The sequence below is a fragment of the Toxoplasma gondii genome, chromosome XI (assembly GCF_000006565.2).
Source record: "Toxoplasma gondii ME49 chromosome XI, whole genome shotgun sequence".
Taxonomy (NCBI): domain Eukaryota; phylum Apicomplexa; class Conoidasida; order Eucoccidiorida; family Sarcocystidae; genus Toxoplasma; species Toxoplasma gondii.
The window spans coordinates 2,333,836-2,355,938 of NC_031479.1; the positions used below are offsets into that span (position 1 = coordinate 2,333,836).

The 22,103-nt window shown below is 49.6% G+C and overlaps 2 protein-coding genes across 2 annotated transcripts; both read right to left on the reverse strand.

Annotated features, from left to right (window-relative positions):
- Window positions 1-1,065: 1,065 nt before the first annotated feature.
- On the reverse strand, window positions 1,066-9,466 carry TGME49_311870 (WD domain, G-beta repeat-containing protein). Its single transcript, XM_002364378.2, has 13 exons — window positions 9,210-9,466; window positions 8,428-8,700; window positions 7,823-7,868; window positions 7,089-7,192; window positions 6,163-6,312; window positions 5,484-5,576; window positions 4,908-5,004; window positions 4,446-4,534; window positions 3,950-4,182; window positions 3,294-3,409; window positions 2,270-2,358; window positions 1,959-2,106; window positions 1,066-1,409 (listed from the first exon to the last, which is right to left on the reverse strand). Exons 1-13 carry the CDS (start codon window positions 9,234-9,236, stop codon window positions 1,267-1,269), a joined length of 1,608 nt encoding a protein of 535 aa, XP_002364419.1. The 5' UTR covers window positions 9,237-9,466; the 3' UTR covers window positions 1,066-1,266.
- A 1,259-nt stretch (window positions 9,467-10,725) lies between these two features.
- Window positions 10,726-21,750, reverse strand: TGME49_311880 (hypothetical protein). Its single transcript, XM_002364379.2, has 13 exons — window positions 19,939-21,750; window positions 19,486-19,627; window positions 18,423-18,564; window positions 17,698-17,794; window positions 17,056-17,182; window positions 16,738-16,825; window positions 16,064-16,296; window positions 15,295-15,590; window positions 14,603-14,749; window positions 14,033-14,267; window positions 13,516-13,582; window positions 12,463-12,643; window positions 10,726-11,845 (listed from the first exon to the last, which is right to left on the reverse strand). Exons 1-13 carry the CDS (start codon window positions 20,245-20,247, stop codon window positions 11,723-11,725), a joined length of 2,187 nt encoding a protein of 728 aa, XP_002364420.1. The 5' UTR covers window positions 20,248-21,750; the 3' UTR covers window positions 10,726-11,722.
- Between the last annotated feature and the right edge of the window lie 353 nt (window positions 21,751-22,103).

Here is a 22,103-nt window from a genome sequence, read left to right on the forward strand (position 1 = left end):
CAGCAGTGTTTCTGGCCTGTTGTCTCCTCTGGACTTCTTTGCGTGCCAGAAGGCACGGCTGCATGCGCAGCTGGAGGTACAGGCAGTCACATAGCGATTTTTTGTTTTGGTGTTCGCTTTCCCTTGGGCTTCAGTCGCTGTCTCTGAACGCGCACTCTGTTTCTCCGGTTGCCCTTTTTACCTCTGCTGTCTCCCTTTGTCCCTTTCTCCAGCATTTCTCTGTCGAGACAGCTTTTGTCCGAGCGACTACAGAGACGCCCCCGAAGCCAGAGTTTCGCCCTGACTTTAGATCGCCTGAGACACGCGACAGCACTCCCCAAGCTCTCGCGATAATGTACACTCTCCACCTCTCCTTGTGCCACTGTAGCTCTTGTTCATATATGCATCTCCAGCTCATTCCCACTAGGGCTAGCGTCTCCGCTCTTTTTTTCTCTGCCTTTCTCAGAGTCTCTCTCGTTCACCTTCCTCATGTATATATCTAACTCTTTTTCACTTCAGAGGGGGGGGGCAGTAGATTCCTTTAGACCCATCAGCAACTGCGTTGCAGCTCCACTCGCCCTGTAGACAGTCCCCGACAGCATAAGAGCACAAACACTTGGATGCGAATATTCTAAGAAATTGAGGTGAGGTTACATCGGCTATGTCATTAAACGGTGTTGTTTCTCAATATGCTAAGACACCGATGTTACTCTGCATCATCGGTTACGTTCTAGCGCTAGCAAGGATGGACTTCGACCTTAAAAGAAAAGCAGGCTATACCACCGTGGTGAGGTTCGAGACGTAACCTATGGAACACAGGAAAGGCTGCACAGCGTTGATGGGTAATGCATGATTCCATTTCTGCACAAGGACTCAGTCTGCTGTCCGGCAGGATGCGGACTCGAGGCAACGGACCCAGCCTTCGTACATGAAAATCTGAGACACGAGTCTGCCGAGTTTGTAGTACTGGCCTTCCTCAGACAGAAAACGCTCTAGAATGTGAAGCTTAACGGCAACGCTGCTGACGGTCCTTTCCCTTTAAAGGGAGAAACGCGCTTGTTCTGGGGGCTGTGACGGGCAGTGGCGCCGATGGGCAAAACGAATTCCGTATCTTTCAAGTCCAGACAGGAGCGAGATAGAGCGTTTCTGAAATCCGCACTCGCACGCTTAGATAAAAACGTTGCACTCAATGTCCTCATGCATATCTAGACATACACGCAAGACCTAGAGAACAGTCTCGTGACGAGGTACGACGGACAGTTGCCCGTCCGCGACGGGCGAAGAAAGTTAGATGTTGCAGGTCTTGAAGAAGTTGAAGCCATCGCATGCAGTGGAAATGACAACGCCGGGAATTTGAGGGTGGAATTTGATCTCGGAAATGTGCTCCTGGCCCATGTGGACGAACATGAGCTGCTCGGGCATCTTGTCGTCTGTCAAAGAAAGGCGACAGAGCAAGCTCGGAAAAAGCTATGCAAAGAAGAACGCACCTCCTGGCGACGCGCGCACATGTAAAAATATTAATGAACAGCGAAATGGTCTTGGTGAGGAAACCCTAGGTCTGCTCGACACGAAGGGTAGTCTGCTCATGACAAATCATCGCCTGTCGGCCCGAGTCTCCGATTCGGCTACAGAACACCTTCACGTAAAGATAAGTGTGACTTCTCAGGCAAACTGAAGGTCACACAAGAAACGTCGTCGTGCACATGTACACCCACGTTCATTTATATATATATATATCCATATCTATATATCTATATCTATATCTATCTATCTATCTATCTATATATATATATATATATATATATATTCATGTTTCTGCCGTTGTTCGTTTGCGTGTGGTCTACGCGTGCCTATGGATGGACAGGCGTCATGAGGCATCATCAAGTCGACCACGGCCCTTCGTCTCGCACTCTGTGTTGTTTGTCGCTTTTCGTTTTCTGCACTCATGCATCCCGGAGCGGACAGCGACCGAGACTCACCATTCTTCTCCGCCTCCATTTGCTTCGCCCCTCGATCTCGCTCTTCAGCGTCTTCGTCGATTTCGACAGACATGTCCCACAGGGCAACGCTGTCGTCGAGCGACGAAGTCGCGAAAGTCGCCTCGTCGGTCGGATGCCAGTCCACCGACTGCAGAGATGCATAAATAAAGCGGCAGAAGGAAGTACGTTTCAGAAGCGGCGAAACAGGACAGACGCCTAGGGAGAGTCGAACCACGTCCCCCCGTTGTCCGTCCAACTCTCCAAGAAGAACGGTCAAAAACATGAAGGCTTTTGTCGACGCATGCGCTTACCGTAATCGGTTTCTTGTGCCACTGCATGACGACAAGAGGCACCTCTCCATATCGTTCGTCCCATACTTTTACGCATCCGTCCTCGTCTCCTGCGAGAGAAAAAAGTGGAGACAGGAACGAGAGACTTCCGTCTTCTTGCGGCAATCGCCTGATCACATGCATGCATGTACACCTCCGCGAACACAAGAGAACATAGATCCGGTAAACAAAGACCTTCCTGATTTAAATTCGTAGTTCACCTCGCAGGTTTGCACGCCCTGAGTGCGTAAAGAAACGAAAAAGGTAACCGCGGTTGAAACACAACAGCTACCGTAGCTGTACGTGAGTGCGAATTCGAGACCTTACCTTCCACATGAACACAAAAAACTTACGTAGATCCTTATCCAGAACCTTCCTGTGCCTCTGCGTCTCATCTCCACCGTTAATCAATGCATAGATCTATATACATGAGTATAAATGTCAAGGCATCCATATCTAGATGTTCGTGCCTACAGAGATACGCTTAGGCTCTATGCACGCAGGGCGCCCCCCCTCCTTGCACATCACCCCACTGTGGCAAGTGGACTTCGAGCCGCATGCAGAGAGGCGTCTGAGGAATCATGGAAAATTCTGGGGGTGCCTTGTCGCGAAGACCCAATTCCTGAAGAGCCTCGCAGCTCCAACACTTGGACTGTACCAAAATATGCCAGACGGAACGAGAATTCGTGTGCCTCTTCCGCTGAAAAGAGTCACTGCATGCATCGACTCGTTCTCCCTTCAACGCTGGATGCCATCGTTTACACCTCTCTCCAGCCGCGCCCACCACACACACACGCTCACGCGGGCAGGTGCGATTTCTGCGACCTTCGACATGTTCAGAGACGTGTTGAGAGCACATTCGCTGAAACGGCCCTGTCCGTGACGTGACCGTTTGACCGCCGTGCCAAGTCAAGCGAGCATGGATACGGAAAAACGGCATGCATACGCGCATGCGCAAGAAAAGAGGCGCAGCCACGATCTGCGCATGCAGCGACTCGCGACACACCTGAGAGAAGAAGATCGTGGTGAACGGGAGACCATCGAAGTGCATTCACATCGGAGGTGTGGGCGTGGAGCAGAGCGAGTGCCGGTCCCGCCGTGCTGCTTCTCGTGTCGTAGATTCTGTAAAAGGATCGAACGTGAACAGAGTATAAGTGGCGCATGCAAACGCGCACAGCTAGCCGTTCGCTGAAGTGTGTATCGCGAGCTAAAGGCTCCTGCAAACGCTCCTCGTTCAAACGTGAAACCCAGACGAAGCACACGCAAACCGAATACCCGACATCGGATCCAGCGACGCAGCAACTGTCTGAACAATTACAGTGTGTACATGTGGAAATACATGTAAGCATATATATATATATGTATATATACATATACCTATGCTTTATATGAAAATATATGATCAGACCATTATATATATATATATATATATGTATATACGTATAAGAACACAAATGCCGCACATCCAACCATACTTACATATATGTTTACGTATAGAGACGTAGGTAGAGACATATGCAAGTACACACACTTACACACAAACACATGCTAGTATTTCTACCCACCGATTTCTATCTATATATCTATCCATCTAGACTTGAACACACAAATCCAGTCATGCATATATATATATATATATATATATATATATATGGTTCTAACCGAATTCCTCCATCATTGGAGGCTGTGGCGAAGACGTCGCCAGCTCCACTTCCGCCAAGTTTCCACTGAGTTTCTTCGACGGATGCTCCTTCTGAGACTCCAGAGAACCGCACCGGCGCGGCCTTCTTTTTCTTTTTCGAAGCATGCATGATTTTCGAGACGGCCCAGCCGCCCTCCTGCGGCTCCCAGAGGCACACGCAGCCCTCTACATCTCCCGATAGCATTTTGCCAGTCTGTGAAGCAAAGCAGGAGAGACATCCGATCGCGGGCGATGCGCAGAGTGGCGACCGACTGCACATGCCGACCAGAGACTGACATCAACGTCAAACCCTGTTGCTCTGTCTACGCCGCGTCTTTCTCGAGAGAGAAAGCAAGGAGAGGACATAAACGCACTTTCGAGGGGCCTGAGGGCCGCTTCTAACTCACCTCCCTGATTGTGTACTTAACGACTTCACGTCCCTTGGAACGTTCATCCCGTGTTTTTAAAATCGCTTACATGGACCGGATTCCAATCGAGCGCGTAGCCCTCGACTCCGTGGTCCTTGTAGGTGAACTTGGGGGGCTGGTGAGGCGTCGGCGGCGGACCTGAAACGAAGCGGAATACGCGAATCTGGATATACACGTGAACGTGGAGTCTTCAGAGTCGAAAACGAGAAACACCACGGACAGGAGAAAGACAACGCGCGCTACGACTCAGGACGGTCACGACAGGCAGAAGAGAACATGGACTCAGGAACCAAAAACATTGGCGATGGCAACCAGTACACGTCCAACGCGTAGGATAAAAAGCTCCTCCCCCAACGAAGGGAATCTACAGAACCACCGGACTCCCGCGTTCCACTGTTTACCACGGAGTTTTCTCACGACTGGGATTTCCGGCCCTGAAGTCTGTCTCTCTCCAGAGGAGATAAGAAGGAAGACCCAAAACGATACAGAGAGGAAAACTCTGTGCTCTCACCAGCTGCGCCAGGGTCGTCCAGACGCTTGACCTGCTTGTCGATATCCCACACGTTCACCTCGCCCAGGTCAGACCACGTTGCCACGAGTCGGTTCATCTGAGCGAGTTTCGCGTTCAGATACGAGAAACGAGAAAATGAAGCAGCTACTCATTTATCCAAAAACGCGTACACACTCTGCATCTATGTAAATGAAGTGGTATGCATGCATACGAGCATGCATGGAAGTGCGTAACTTCGTGCACGGGATAAGCACAAGAAAACTCGTGTTCAGAGGAAAGGAAAAACACTAAACAGAAGCCCCATCCCCCCCTTGAAAGGACCCCTGTTTTAGGTTGCCGTTTCCAAAAGGATCTCCGTTCGTCAGTGACAGGAAAAATATCCACAGCATCTGCTTCTCTCTCGGCAGCCTACACCGTGAATCCTAGGCCGACACCCATCGACGGGGACCGAGGGCGACTGCGAAATCAGCATTTGTATGACCAAGAACTTCGCACGCATGTGTGTCGTTTGACTGCAGCGCGACAGACGTGATTGTAAAGGTGAGAAAAAAGAAATCGCAACAAAGCCACGCGTACCTGTGGGCAGCACCGGACACGGTTGACAGTGCCCTGGTGTGCGATAATGCGGAAATCCAGTTTCGGGTCTTCGTCAGATCCTTCGTCGTCGCTCTGCACGCAAACAAGGCAGTGGAGCCGACCGAGAAGTCGAGACACCGAGGAGTTGGAAAACGTCAGACAAAAACGCGAAAAAAAGGCCTCTCTCCAGAGCAACTCCGCGAAGGGAGCTCCACCAGAGAGTCCAGAGAAGAGGCGAAAAACACGCGTTTTCCCACCGAAAGGAACAGACACCACACGCATGCAGACGCGTGAGCCTGCGAACGGTGGAGGCCATGTCTCAGACGCATAGCCGTTATTTCATAAGATGTCCACAAGGTATCAAAGTGCATGCATATCTCTCTCTCGCTATATATATATATATATATATATAGGGGGGATGGGTGGTGATGCGTCTACTCGAGTATATAAATATCAGTATGTTTGCATGTAGGTAGGTATCCAGAGTGAGACGTGGTTCAAGAACCGTATCCGAGTATTTATCTACATATTCATATAAAAGAATTGACGTACTGCGGCCAAGCGTACAGACGTAAACATTCATATGCATGTGGAAACACAAGGCGGCGAGGGCCGCGGTGAGAGTGTGAAAATGTGCAGTTGTTTTCCTTGTTCACACGCGCGGTCGGTTCGTTCTTACTTCGTCGCTGGACTCATCGTCGCTGTCGCGCGCGTCCTGGTTTGTCTTGTGTAAGTCACTCCACTTCATGATGAAGAGCCGGTTGCCCTTCGACGTTTCAGCCTGAGTGCCGCCGACGACGTACGCCGTGTGCGGAGGCTTCGTCCGGAGCTTGAAGACAGCGCATGTCAAGAAAGAAAAAAAAGAGCCATGAAGCGGAACGGACGCGAGAGGGGAAACAGAGAGAACGGCCGGTGGGGAAAGAAGGGAAGAAAGGACAAGAAGGACAGGAAGTGCGGAGAACCAACGAGAGAAAGCGGAAAAAGGAGGTGAAAAGAGACACGACAGAAAAGGGCACTCAAAGCGAAAGAAACGAGAAGGAAAAGGAAAGCAAAATAGGACATGAGAGGAGTCAAAACAGAGAGAAGGACGATTCAGGGTGGGTACGCCATGGGCAAGGTGCACGGGATACGACATCATGAGACACAGAGACGACGGATGCAGCGACGATACGCCGGAGAACGCAGACAACGCATGCAAGCGTGAACTGCAAACGATGACAGAAACGGGGAACGACGGTGGAGAAGGCGACACACAGAACGAGCGAGACGCAGTCGGCAATGGCCAAGCTTTAAAAGCAGCAAAAGCACCTGAGAGTCGAAAACCGTAACGAGAGGATTAACAGTGAATTGCAAGAAAGGTCAAAAGACTACAAAGATACAACGGAAAGTGAAGCCGAAGTGGAGAAAGGAGGAAGATTGAAATGGAACGCAGGCGACTCAGAAAAAGACATAGAGGGGAGCAAGAACAGACGAAGGAACGAGGACGCCTCTGCGGGACCAACAATTCTCGAGCAGAAATCAGGCGAAGAAATTCCAAGGAAGACAGAAATAGGAACAAGAGATGAGAACGCGAAGGAAAACGAGTCCTCAGATGTAAATCCTTACAGCTCCATGGGGCTCACGAAGAATGTCGAAAGAGAGGCAAGACCATTCCATAGTGGCGCGGTGCAGCATCTCGTACGCAGAGGGGTCAAAGTCGAGCTCTTCACCTGGTGGATGGAAAACGAACGCGCGATTTGTGCTTTTCTCAACAGTGTTCCCAGTTCTCTGTGTTGTGTGCAAATGCATGTTTCTTGCCCCGCTGTCCTTCTCGTTCTTCACCGCCGTCTGGCTCTGCCTTTCTCCATATCGGAAAGGCGAAGCTGCCGTGTCTCCCGTTCGAGCGACGCGCTTGTGCATATCTATCTCTCCGCTTTACAGAATTGTACATATTGAGAGATATGGACTTAGTTCTGTATATCTACACCTGTGCATATTTATATATGTATTTACATAAATATATACTTATATAAACATATATAAATGCATGCGTTGCATACGAAGGTACGCGCGTGTGCCAAGCAGCAATCCGTGTTTACTCAGTGCTCTGGACACACTCGCATGAGAGAAGACGCAATGCATGCAGGACTTTCAGGGCAGGTGACCCCGCCCCACCCCATTTCGTTTCCAGCAGATATTTGTGTATATACGAATAAATATGCAGGTCTGAGGAAGAAGGAACGTGTGGACGGTAGGTTGAGAGAGAAACCATATGCTGCGAGAAGACAGTTGAGGTTACTTGTCGTTGAGTTTCGATAAAAAAAAGTCTTTCTTCAAGGCTGAAGACTCGTCCGTCCTACCTTCTGCGAGGGTGTCGATTCCTGGCCTCCACGCGCGCGTCACGACCTGAGAGGAGAAAGACAGAACACAGCAACTCCACGGTTTTTCTCCGACGCTTGATATCAGGGCATCGGCCCAGTGTACAGACGAAGATCTACGGGCGCGCAAGTGCGAAAGAAAGCCGTAAACTCAGAATATCGCCAAGAGCGAACAGTGAGAATTAAACGAGAACAAAGGAGACGAAATCCGGTGTCCGACGCCCGAATGGACAGCCGGAAGACCCACAAGAACGAGGAACGACAGTAAGAAAGGACAACTACGGAATACAAATTGAGACAAGCGCGAATCTATCCAAGAACAATAGACTGGACGGTGCATACACCTAGCCACCCACTGACGCAGATGTCAGGAAATGCCTGTAAAAACGCTCCTCCGTTGATTCACGAGCACAGCACAAGAGATTGTGTGGGGGAGAGAGACAAGAAAAGGGAACGTGTGAGGAACAATCGACAACTGTGAAGTATCTCTGAATAACACAGCAGGGAAGACAACGCTGCACCCGGTTTCCAAGCATCTGCGTAATCTAAAGGAGAAAGAGCAGACAGATGCTTCTTGGATTACGCACTTTCTCTTCCTCCTTCCCTTGCTCGTCGTCTCCCTCGTCCTCGACCTCCGACTCAGCGTCGCTGTCGGAAGAGGCTCCTGCTTTCATCTGGGCAGCCAGCCGATCTTCTTCGTCGTATTCGTCTTCATAGGGATCCTCGAAGTCCAAAGCTTCTTCTTCCTCATCGAGCTGCTCTGCGCCATTCTTCGTCTTTCTCTTTCTTTCTCTCTCGACCTCGACTTCTCGCGGTGCGCTGAAGGCCGAAGAAGCCTCCATCGCTTCCTCCTCCTGTGTCTGGAAAAACGAAGAGCAGCCGGTTCTATTCAGGAGAGAGGTATGACGAGAAAGGAAAAACGAACATGTCCTTTCTTCTACAACTGGAGAGGCGTAATAAAGAGAGAAAACGGACAGGGAACAACTTACTCTATAGAAAAGAAGATCGAAAAGGAGCAAAGACTGCTTCTACTGACAATGAGAGGGAATGAAAGATTACAGTAAGACGGAAAGCAGCATCTTCTGCAAGTTGCAGAGAAACAGAAATGCCTGAAGGGAGAAACCTAGATGGAACATCCTCCGGAGGCTATCCAGACACATGCACAGCTTGTTCTTGTACCTCGACCTCCGTGTCCGCCTACGAGATATGAAGAACCGGGTATCCAAGAAACTGTCCATGTTTGCTCATATACAAGGAAGAGATAACTCTGCAACTACACATGCATGGATCTGCGTCTGAACGCGGAAGGATAAACGTCGAGCGACAGCCCCGTCGGGAGCACACAGGTTTCGGTGTTTCGTTAGCTCACTTTCTCTTCGCCTGCCCGTTTCCCCATTGTGGAGAAAAGAAAAATCAAAAGGTTGAAGAAAGAGAGGGAGGAGACGGGAGAGACACAATCGATTTGTGCGACGGGAGAAACTCAGCCCCACAAAGAGTTCGAGACCTGGTGAAAAAAAAAGTGCCTCAGGAACGCGAAAATGTCTTTGTTCCCGCACTCGACGGCACTCCTTCAGCAAAAAGAGAAAACTGAGAAAGGCAAAGAAGTCGGGACTTCGTGCTTTCCACTTTTTCTCTTTCTGTCGCTTTCGCGCTCTCTTCTCTCAGCTCGAGTTCGTTCAAAGGTACACTTTGCGTAGCGAGTTTCGCGGTGGACAGCGCTGGCACTGCCGACGAGGAGATTCTGCGAAAGCCACGAGGGGACGAAGACAAGCAAAGCTGTGGCTGTAATTTCCAGGGTCTTCCTCGTTTGCTTCATGGGAAAGAGCTCCTCAACAGGCGCATTTCCCGAAGACAGCCTGCCCAGCAAAACCGAAAAGCATTGGATTCTTGACAACACCCTCTCGTCCCTCCCCCATTTTCTCATGTTCCGGTTAGGAGCTCATATGAGAACGGCAACGATGTCGAGCTGGAAAACTGACGAAAAAGGAACGAAAACCGTCCAAGGGCTAACGGGCCGCTCTCTCATCTGGAATGTTCACTGAGTGTATGTAGGAAACGTGGTTTTTCGTTTCCACTTGGCTGACACAGGTTCTTTGGGATCAATTTCTTTTCAAGGGTGAAACATATAGTACAGTAACACAGTCGTTACGCAACAAGGCAGCTGATGGTGAGTGAGTGGCTATTTCGTCGAAGCAGAGGGGATAATGGCTTCCGTTACATTGTTCCACTCAATTCCATCACGGTGGTAAGAGGCCAATTTAAGAGCCTAAACATGTCCTCAACTTGCGCGACAAAGGCGAAGAGCCGTGTTTCGATCTATTCTCATATCTGCAGTGTGGAGCTTTCAAGGAAACATGCACACGGGGAATGTCTTTCGTCGTGCCATGTTGCTCTTGTGAAAAAGCGTGTGACGCGCCAGACTCAGCCCTTCACTGACAAGCAATGCGAAACAAAAAACGAACGATCCTCAAAAGGGAATGGACGGGGGCAATCGTGCATTTTCACGGTGGCCAGGTGTTTGTAACGAGAATTTCTTCGTCGGACAGTCCCCAGAGTGCCTCTGAAAACCATGGAAACTGTAAGAGGAGTAAGCTGCGCCTCCGTAGACAATGAAATCCGGTAGGCAGCAGTCACGTAGCATTCCGTTAACTAACCGCCTTGAATGGAGAGTGCTGGTGCTGAAAGATCTGTTGCGTTCTTTGCAAACAAGGGAACATGAAATAGGTATTTTTTTCAGCGAAGCAGAGAGAGGAATGGGCGGTTTCATTCTGGCAAGGGTAAACTGGCATCTTGCAGACTACTAGCGGAGAGGCGATACATGTATTTCCATAGTCAAGATAAATGGCCCAAAAGGGGCTCATCAGCGTCTTCCCCGATTCAGAAAAGCCTAGACAATTCATTGAAAAGTTCTCTGATCTGGATGTTTGAATCGTGACAATGGCCAACACGGGAATTTCCACGCATTCACAACCGGTCAAACAGAGAGCAAAAACGCTTAAACACGGCCACTTCTTTCTGTCAATGCCTCGAACAGATGGTGCGACACGCGGCCAGACACACCGGCACACAGCCACCATTGCTGACAAACTGTAACCTTGCGTACGAAACTGTGGTTATTGGTGTCAGAAAAGGCAACGTTGGTCGACGGGCACCGCTTTTCCATTCCCGAAGATGTGGCACGAGTTTTAACCGCAGAGATCCCCACAAAGAATACTCACGCCCCCTCCCTTCTCTTTGCCACTCTCGAAGCTTTAGCCACAAATGCGAGAGACTTGCCCACCGATCTGAAATCGCGGTGCCTTTTTGTCGTTTATACAGAACACGTAATGATTGCCAAGTTTCTTCTACCTAGTTGGACCAAGGCGACACCCGAGACGTCACGGTTCAAATATGCACTTGCAAATGCGGACGCACAGAAGTTCTAACCCAGCGGTAGAAGCCACTTTACTCCTCCGCATCCGAAAAGGAGACCGACAGAACCTCAGAAGAAAAGACGTCTGTCTCAGGATCGCCACCTTACAAACGCCTTTAACAGACTTGTGTTCCGTCGCCTGATGGCTCTGCCACTGACAGCTTCCACGCGGAAAAAACGGGAATAACGTGCGACTCGTGTTTCAGTGCGATCTTATCAAGACAGGAAAGTCTCTTTCTCACTCTTCGGGCGACAGAAGGGCACAGTTGCTTCACACATTCCCCCTTTGTGCCACTGCATGCGCGACAAGCGATTCTTTACACGGATCTGTCTGTGTGTCGATACATCTAGGCAATTGCCACACAAATCCGATCCAGAGAAGCTCCCGTTATTTTCGTCGTCCACACCTGTCACTTGGGAGGGGAGGGGGTTCTGCGTAAGTCCCAGTATATTCACACTTCGTTTTCATTTCACGGAATATCGATGGCTTCAACCTGCAGCTCCGCAACTCCTAGAGTGTCGCCGATGTTCACGGCCTCGATGAACGGCCAAATTGCCAAGAACGGACGCTGGAGAAGCTGACCAGGAAAACACTGAACAGGACGGGAGCAACAGAAACAAACGCGCCATTCCATGAAAAGTGTACTAGATGGACAGCAAGCCTCACACCCGATTCTGTGCGAGACAGCTTTTTCTGTTCCGTGCCAGACATTTTCTTCTGTGTTCGCATTTGCCTCCGGTACCTTTTATCCAGATTTTGTACAGTGAGCACGCTACCCTAAGGCATGCTAACCGAAAACAACAAATATTTGTTGTCAAGATGCTTCAATACTTCGTGGATTTCCGCTTCTCTTGCACCTTTCAAGTCCCCTTCCTCTCCTTCGTCTGTCCTCTAGAGAAGGGATTCCTTTTCCTTTGTCTTCCCTTTCCACGAGGCGTCTTCAGTTTAATAGTTACAAGACGATTTCACGGTATGAATGGCCTTCCTTATAGGACCTGAGATCATTGTGCGACCACTCTTTCACTTTCGTGAACACTCGTTTATCCATGGCCACTTTACAGTAGCCGCAGATACCCTACAAGCAGCTCTGGGAATGCTTTTCATTTTAAGAAAAAGCAGACGTTGGATGGGCTAACACTGTCTCCCTTGTCCCCCCCCCCCGTCTGTTTTCTGTACTTTCTCTTTCCGTCAAACAAATTTTCTTCTCACCACGGGCGAACGCAGGGCCAACATGTAAGACGCCCGCATGGATCTACTCTTCAAAACTTGAATCGAAAGATGGATAGCTGAAGTTGTGACAGAGACTCGCACGATAACGATGTCCCCATCGCACAAGCGACGATACCATCGTACATCACCTCCGGGTTGAACTGTCCGGTATGACACAGCCCTGAGAAAAAAAAACGATTGGGAAACGCGTTCATTCCTCTCGGGTTTCTGTCCACCGGTGTCCTCTGCCAGTGTTCCAGTTTCGAATGCATTTGATAAAAACAACCGTGGAGGTTTGTAAATTTGCGATGTCTCAACTCTGGGGTTCTCCATTCCTGCTCAGCTCGAGCAGACAGTATCGGGTTCACTATACTCAACTGAAGCACGGCCAACGGGATCCAGCGAAACATCTGCTCAGATATCCTGCAGACCCACGTTATTGATTTGTGTCATGACCACATCGAGATTTCAAAAGCCATTCCATTTAAAAGCAGAAGATTTTTATCGCTTATGCCATCCATTATTGATCTGGGATTACTACCTGCGATAAAAGCTTTAAATATTACCGGGCACCAATTCGTCAACAATTCACGGGGTTTCAATAACGGAGGCTCTCTGTCGAATGCGTGCATCTTGCGGTGTAGCGATTTCAGTGGCAGAACGACAGAAGTTTCTGAATCGAGTGAACTTTGTTTATACTCGGTGTCCGAGGCACTACACTGTCTCTGGTTATTCGATCTCAGTATTCCAGTTACACGCTGTAAAGCTTCCTTTGTGTGACGTAAGTTCTTCCGTAATTTCGCTCCGTTACCAAAAAACTCCACTCGACTTGTTTTGCGCGTGTTTCTGTGTTTCAGTCGCCTGCACGAGCTATTTGACGCCTCTCCAGTTGCAGCTTGCCGCATCGCATATTCCTGCAAAACTCCGTTCCTTTTCCCTCGTTCACGACGCCCTACCGGCCGCACGAATCGCACCATGGGTTCCCGGATTTTCGCTATCGCCATATGCTGTCAAACGGTTCATATGCCTTCTGTTTCGTTTCTGAAGACTCACGTTGGTTCATTCGTGATGGTGCCAGTCACAAACGCCTTCTCCGCCGGGTCCAAGTAGCACACTTGTCCTGAGAATAAACCGGGAAGAATCTTGTTTCTGTGGTGCAGACTACCGGGGTTTGAGCCACTCTATTCATTCTCGTCAGACCTCCCCAGTCCTCGATTTGCTGGCGTACATACGCCTTTTTCTTCCCCCACCTCTCCTTCCCGTTCTACCCCGACAGTTCATCCTGCCGCCTTTCAGCAGTTCCTCCGTTTCCGCCTCTTTCGGCGTCTGATGGTTTTTTCGTGACTTCCCGTATGCGACCGCGGCTCTGTGTAACCAGACAAACGCACGCTACTAAGAAGCAGTTCCTCCAGGCACTTCTCTGGCTGTACGCTACCACCACCCCACTCAGCTGCTCGAGACAACCGAACATGTTGGACGCCACAGAACGGCTGTCCGCCGTGAAGTGCTCCGTTTTCCTTTCCGAAGCATTTGCGTGCACGTTCTCGAGGTCTTAGCGTCTCGCCCTTACGAGATTGCGTGGTTTTATCTTCGACTGCAATTCCAAAGTGAAGCCTGCCTTTCGCGGTCCTCACGACCTCGATACCCCACAGAGCCTCGTTGATCAGGCGGGAATCCCCCAGTGTCCACGCCCAGATCAAAGGCTCCGTGCCGGCTTCTCTGAATCGCGGGGCTGACCGGCTCGTGCGCTTGAGCAGAACAGGGTAAAGGCCTCCATCTCGCTCAACTGTGAACTGGTCGTTCCCCTGTACATACACCGCACCAGCAACTCACGGAATCGCCGGGTCCAGTTTCGTGTGGCACACGCTGTTTCGTATCCCAGAAGCAGCGCTTCGCCCCGGCGCGAAACGTTCGTTCGAGATGTTAAACCAGCTGGAAAACCCTAACAGAAAGACTACGAAAGGTTCTGTAACTGAGAACCACGTTAACTCTGTTGACCACTGCTAAAGGACGAGGACCTAAACCTAGCCTTGAGGCAATGAAGCTGTGCCTTAACTAAAGGAGTGCTCTCGCACCACATTGAAGACATCCACACAGACAACACAACCCTAGAAACGAGGAGAAAATAGAGATGTCGCACCTGCCAAGGAAATACACGAGGCTTCGTCTCCAAATGAGAAAATTTGCGCAGACAGGCTTCCAGAAGCAGCGAGTCGAGCAGAGGGTCTCGACAAACTTGAATCTGACTTGGGGACATTGAGTCGAAGCGAATCGACCGGTAGACGGCCTGAAAATGAGAACGTTCGCACACGAGAATTGACTCAAAGAACCTTGTTTAAAACGAGACAGAAATACCCTTTGACTCTCGAAACCTGTATGAGCATAGTGTTATTGCAATGTAAACACAAGAGGGGCGCGCCGGTTAAAAGGAAAGGAAGGAAAGGCCGACCAGTAAAGAGCGCCGCAGAAACGAAACTAGAGGGAGAAACAAAAGCTGTAGAGCAGAAAAGACGCTGCTGGAAGCGGGAGACAGAATGTAAAACGAACCGCTCCCTGCGGTTGTGTCATTTTAGAAGTGAACCATACAAAAGCTGCACTATTTGTTTCCTCGGCAAAGGAAAAAGGGTGTTAGTAGGAAGCAGACAAAAGATGTAAAAACCGAGGAGAGACATTCAAACAGAGCTCTAGCGATGCGAAGCGAAAAAGAACGGCTACACCAAAAACGAAAATGCAAACCAGGACAGGTAAGAGCAACGCTAGAGATATCAAAGCGAACACAGAGAGTTTAACTCCAAGAAGGACAGAAACGGTTCCTTGTGTGACTGATCGTACCATGGCCATGTCCCGTTGAACGCCGGGCGGAGGTTCAGTGAGAGAGTTGCTTCCGGTTCCTGCGAGTTCCTCCGCTTGCCGAAAGTCTCTTTCTTTCCGTCTATGTGGAGCCAGGGAAGGCGACAAAGGGTCATCCGCGAAGGAGGCAGCTCGGTAGGAGGCCGAAGCGTGAGAGACTCCTTGCTGGGCTAGCCACGCATTGGCACAAATGTAGATCTGAGGCTCGTCCAACTGAATGTTGTCTTGCAGAAGAAGCAGCTGAAGCCCTTTAGGGCCCAGTTCGAGATGACGCATGCCTGTAGAGAACCCAGAATATGTCAATCAAGAGCTTCAGGTTCTCCATGAGGTCCATCTGATGATGGGTTGACTTACGCGTTTCTGCATTTCACTCACGTTATGCAGGTGCCCTCTTGAGACGAACGAAAAAATCGGAGATGCCTCACGCGAGTCAGAGACCCGAACGGAGGCACAAGTCCATCAAAAGCACTAGAAGCAGGCGACGACACACAAAGAACGCCACAAAAACTCACAAATTCGTCAACCATGCACGCGTGTATGTAAAGATGTCTGTTTGCATGTTATGCCATAGAGTAATACGTAATGCTATGTATGTGTGTATGTTTTGCGATGTGGTGAGATGTATGTCCGTTGTTTTTGTATGCATGTTATGGTGTGTACGTATGCATGTGCGGACTTATCCCATGCATGTAGAGCACTAAAGAAACAGAAGGGAAGTAGCTGGAGCAGCGTAGATATGGCTTTTCAGTACCCGAGAAGAGAGCGTAAGCGCATCCTGCGAGGATGCGAATGGCCTCCAGGAGAAGCTGGTCTACTTTCATCACTTCTGCGGCTTTTGCGAGAGAGACAAGAGGACCGATGTTCATCGGCGCACTGAGAGCACGCAGCACTTCTTTCTGCAGCTGCTTCATCTCCAGCCTCGAGGCTTCTTTGTACACCGCCACCTGGAGAAACGGATCTCCTTGCAAAACCTCGTGCCTGTATCTGCGACAGATCCAAATTAATCCGATCCGGTTTATCGTGTTGTTTCTTCGCAGAACGGCCTCCCATGAGCGGGTTTATAAGCGTTCCACGTTTTTACGTATATGAATCGTGCTTGCATGCGTTTTTACATGGTTAAAGCGTCACACAAACACACACTGTATATGGGTAAGGCGATCTTGAAGCCAAGCAGATATCTGCAACAAAAGAAACTGTCTGAAGTTACACATGGCGCACGAGTGTCCAGTCACAGTGACGTTGTTATCAAGTCAATGTTTCTGCTTCATTCCACATATATATATATATATATGTACGTCAAACAGTCTACTGTTGCCTGTAGAACTCTCTATACCGCGTCTGTCTAGTCCTACAAGTGTCTGCTGATCTACAAACCAACAGCGTTTGCTCCAAGAGGTAGAGAGAAAATAGCGAATCCCGACTCACCCGTAGATGTATTGAATGATCGCTCGAATTGCCGCAGGGTGGAAAGACTCAATTACGTATTTCATCAACACACGACCGTCATCGTCTCCTGTAAACCATCACCGGAAACGTTCAAGGGAGGTCATTCCCGATTCAAGGTATTCACTCCTCTCCCGCGACCGATAACCAACGTGCATACAAATGATATTGATAGATACCAGACTGCACCGGCATGACCGGGGTGAATGCTGCTAGGCTGTACATGCAGCTGCAGCTACACTTGTGGAACTGATATGGAGATATAGCTGTTGAACATGGGGGCACGACTGGGAGCCCTACGGTTGCATTTCATCTTCGTGCGATGTTTCGCTTCCACGACTGTGAGGTCTTTCAGCCAGATAGGCGACGAGATGCGCAGAAGTGCACTGTGCACAGGGATCTTGAAAACCTTTGGAGGAGGTGTAAACTGCAAAGAACAGGCGAACAAAGAAGCACTCCAGCTAAACGAGAAGCGCCTCACATCGTCGTCCCGAAGCCATGAAGGGTTAACCGAGGTTCCGAAGGATCTGGACACTCCCGAACAGACATGCTTTTCACATGGAGACTACTCTTTAAAAACTGGAAGACCCCACGAAGAGCTTTCACTCGCCAGTGGAGCTTTCTCCTTGAAACACAGAAGCAGAACGAAATGGGAGAAAACAAAAAAAGGTAATCCAACACAAGTGAGGCCCTCTAGGAGGCACGTGATCATGGAGCCTAGGCGAAAATCGAAGAAACCATGCAGACGACGATACAGCAGTGAAAACAAGACGCCTGTGGAAAGGGGAAGCGATGTGAGGTTGAGAAAAAAAGGCAACAAAGCCGAAGCCTCCAGAAGGACCTCCGCGAGACAGAACAGCAGGCAAAACATGAGACGGAAAAGAAAGAAGAAACTGAGACAAAACAGAAGAAACGATTGGACATGAAACACAAAAAACGAACCTGAGACTCTGTGGCGCCCTCGGCGAGGTGCTGAAGTCTTTCTTGGGGTGGAACCAGCCAGACGACGAGATCGCAAGAGCCAAAGCTCTTGTGAAGTCTGAGAAAAAACACCAAAGAAGTTGGATTTTCGTGTGCAAGCCGCCACCTCAGAAAGAGGTTGAGCAAACTCATGATTTCCTGTGAACCCCCCTTTTTGCTCAACTTGGCTACTCTCTCAGTCAAACCTCTCTCGGAAGACAAATCGCATGAGTGTCATTTCGTTGTTTCAGCTCTCAGACTTGCAGGCGGTTTCAAGACGGATACGAGACAATGCAAGCTCGGAAGTACACTTTCTCCTTACCACACATGCACATACCTTTTTTTGTAAGACTATTTCCTGTCTTACTAATCAGGCGCGGCATCCTTCTTGCCAGATGAAACATGCACACCTAAACTGAAGGTCTTGATTCTCCACAGAGCTTCTGCCTTTGCAAAGTCAAGGTGTTTGTTTAACACCGATTTCACATGGTTCCACTGGGCTGCGTATAACGCAACTAACAGTGGTGGCCTTCTCTGTCCGGCGGCACAAAGGTTTTTTCACATGTCAGTTATGTTCTACGCGTAATACATGGATGACGTGTACCACTCGCATAACACTGTTTGGGATTGTTTTTTCTAAGCAAAGTTCGGTGAGAGGACATATTATTCGCTGTGCGTTCTCGAGAGTTCAAAGCTGTTAGTCGTACTTTTGTATGTCCAACACAGCTTCAGTGGAGAAGGCGTCGTCAGCAAATTGCATGGGCGACTCTGTAGCCACTTCAATTTCCTGGTTTCCTCCAGCATCTGCGACAGGAGGCGCAGTCTGTTTCTCCATGGAAAGGTTGGCATCTGGAAGCCACAGGACAGATCCTCATACAGTCGCTTTGTTGGGGTGGTGGTAAATAAAGGCACCCGTCCTGATTTTGATCCATTCACTTCGCTGGAAAGACAGGGGAAATCGAGACTTGCGCCGTAGTAAAAGAGCCGCCGAAAGCGTTCAGGAAATGGGTTCCACGCGAAAAGAGAGAGAAGCCCGGGAAACGCTGCCCGATTGCAATATGCAACCTTGATACTTTCCGTGAAAAAACGTGGAACAACAGATTCGAATGAACGGTAAAGCTCGAGAGTCGACGTCCATTTCTCTCGACAATCCTCTGTATTACGTGTTGCCTTGCTGTTTTTTCAACAATAAGATCATCTTAACTGTTCTCTAGTAACACGCTATAACTTGGATTCGGTAAACTTCAAGACCTGCCCAGTGGGGTGAAGGTGTTCAGCGGCCATAAAGAACTGGGCTCTCTGTATAGCTCAATTATAGTCACATTCAGTGTCCTGGGTACTGGAACGTCAGTAGTCATACAAAACATTTGGTTGTCTGCACTCAGGATTGGAGTATCCTTCATCTCCGAAGGTCGTGTGGTACCTTGAGATTACACTGTCGAATACCACACTAAGAACTCTGTAAAGGTATCTGAGGAATGCTCTCATCCGATGTCGCAGAGTGACCATTGAAGAAACAATGCGAACACCGAACATGGCTCGGCGCAAGAGAACGAGAGAACAGTTTTCCATTTCAAAGCAAAAGTTACCTATTCGCCTTCGGTGTGTCCTGCTCACTGTCTCCGACTCTCCCACAGAGCGCTTAAACTGGCGGATTTGCCTTGTACACCGCTGTTTTTCCCGCTTGTTACTCGCCTACCTTCCTCTGTAGAGTTGCTTTTTGCCACACCCAAGCCCGAGACTGTCTTCTGGTTTCCTGCTCGTCCTTACCTTTCAAAATCTCCGGCAAAATGTCAGCGAGTCTTCGCGGAGGCTCGCTGTCTCCGACGGACGTGAAGAGCACTTTGTCTCCGCGACCTTTGATGAAACCTGTTTCGATACACTTGAGGAGCTTCAACGCCGTCATTGGTCCCTGAGCGTGGCGAATTACAGCAGGTCGAAACGCCTATGAGGAATAGGGTTCTAAAACCTGGAAAAATATGGAAGATGTACGTGCAGAAAGCTGCAGACGTCGTAATGAGAGACACAGCTATCAATCGGCAACTATTGCACGAGAACTGAGAAGCAAAGAATGGTGCGGGTGTTCAGGTATAAACAAAGGAAGGTATCTATACGCAGACGTATCGGGTGTGCATGCATGCGCGCCTGTGCGACGTCGCCGGAAGCAACGTGTATGGTGCCTGTATACATGCACATATCGTAGCATAACATGTTTACACTTACCTTGACGTGGCCGTTTTCATCTCTGTACTTCCACAATTTCTGCGTTCGCGAGGGCACTTGGGAGAATAGCTTTTTTAAGTCTCTCAACCTGGGGAAACGCTCATTCGCCTGGGACGAGGGGCCGTCCAGAGGCTCTTCGTCGCTGCCCACCGAACGGCCCAGCGTTCGGTTACCTCTCTGCGGAGAAGATTCATTGCCCTCGTGTCGGGAGGAATAAATGCGGCGTCGACTCCGAACCCAGCTGTCCGACGACTCATCCGAGCTGTCGAGGCGACTGGATATGGCGATGGGCTGCAGAAGTTTATCCATTTTTGTGGAACTGACTGAGACACAGAAGCTGGTCTCAGGCGAGGGGCATCAATAAAAGACAGGACGAGAAACGTGCGAGCAGCGGGACTAATGCAGACGACGAACAAGGAGATGGCAGAAAAGGAGAGATTGGATAATTAGAATTCGAAATGACGTAGATAGAGCGATAAAAACACGGCGAGTGCTTTCCAGCTCCAACAGGCAAAACGAGGCCATTTGTGGCAGGAATGACAGACGAGGAACGATGACGTTCCATCGGAGGCAAGAAAAAACATGGATTTTCAGGCCTTCAGCGGAACGCCATGTACATGACGGAGCCCGTAGGCGCAGATGTGGTACATGGAGGGAAAACTCGCCCCCGGAAAAGTACAGTTGCCTGTACACTGTGGCCCGAAAGAAAGGAAAACGAGGTGAGTTTTTGAAACTAAGATGAAGGAATTAGTCCTGAAGCAAGGAATGAGATTAATATTTACTGGGTTCTACAGCCACTTCCTCATTCGTATTTGGCAAGGAAGCCCGCAAGTCACCAGTGTATGTACACCGGAACGATGTAAATCTTTCCTAGGCGTCGGCATACTGGTGAGCGGTAAGCCTTCTTTCACCGCTCCCGGAGTGGGGCACTACGAGGAAAAGCGGCTACATAGAAACTGAACTCTGTGCTCATGCAAACTCTGATTCGAGGTGCTTTTCTCGAAAAAAACGGATTTACTTGTCCGCACCGCAACCAGCAAGCTGGACATTCGGCGGCTGAACGAATGTCAAGTCTTCAAACGACAGAGCTGCACCGGATGGAATGCAGCATGGCTATGGAACAATATCGCGCCTTCATGCAACTTGACTTTTACAAGACAGAAAGGCACAATGAAGACAGTTTGTCGGGGCTGGAGGTTCACCCACGAGCAAGAAATGAGACGCAAGAAGACGAAAAGGGCCGCGGCCAGACACTACCGAATTTAGCTCGCATTCGTTGCAGGTGCTCACCAGCAAACATATGATGCCACTTAACTCGGCGCTTAACGGTACACACTGCTCATTTAAAAGGAGGAGAGTGAACAAGACAAAGGGAATCACCGCGGCACCGGTGGAAGAAAAAAACTAGACGACGCAGAAGCCGGTTGCTACGGCAGTGAGACATTCACGTCTCGCGATCAAAGAGACTGCGGCAAGACACAGACTTGGGAGAGCGAGTTCTACCAAATCGCGGACTTTTCGTGAGTATGGGTTTCCTTAGACACCACGGAGCGCATCGGGTTTACAAGGAGAGTCAACAGTCAATGCCGTTCTGCGTTCCTTCCCATCCTATGGCCCCCTCCCCTGCTGCCCCGCGAAACCGCTTGCTCGTCTGTCACCCACGTGCAGGAGAAGTCGACTGAACAGTTTCCCACAGTTTTGTCCAAGAAAACAATTTTCGTCTGGCTTCCCGCTTCGTAATTTAAGGAAAAGTTGAGAAAGGAACTAGAAAAATTAGCCTGTGCGTTGCTTGTCATCTGGTCTGCAACGTTGTTACTTTTGGTGGCACGCAAACAATGCCATGCTGCAGACAACACCGCGCGCGTGACGCGGAGCGGTTGCGTCTGCTTTTTGCATTTAACCTTAGGGCAGGCAACACACGCAGAGGCTTTTGAGTTCAACACTGCCATCTAGGCATTGACCATGGCTGTAATACGCCCGAGATTCGAATCTATGTGGCTAATCGAGGAGACGAAAGTGAACTGCTTGTCTTGTGCTTGTCGGAGGCCGCCAGTCCGTTGTCGAGCTTTGTTGGTCGATTGTGTGACCGGAAGGGATGATATCGCACAAAAAACGGATCACTGGTACAAAGCTCTTGATCTAAATCACTAGGAATGGCGACGCGG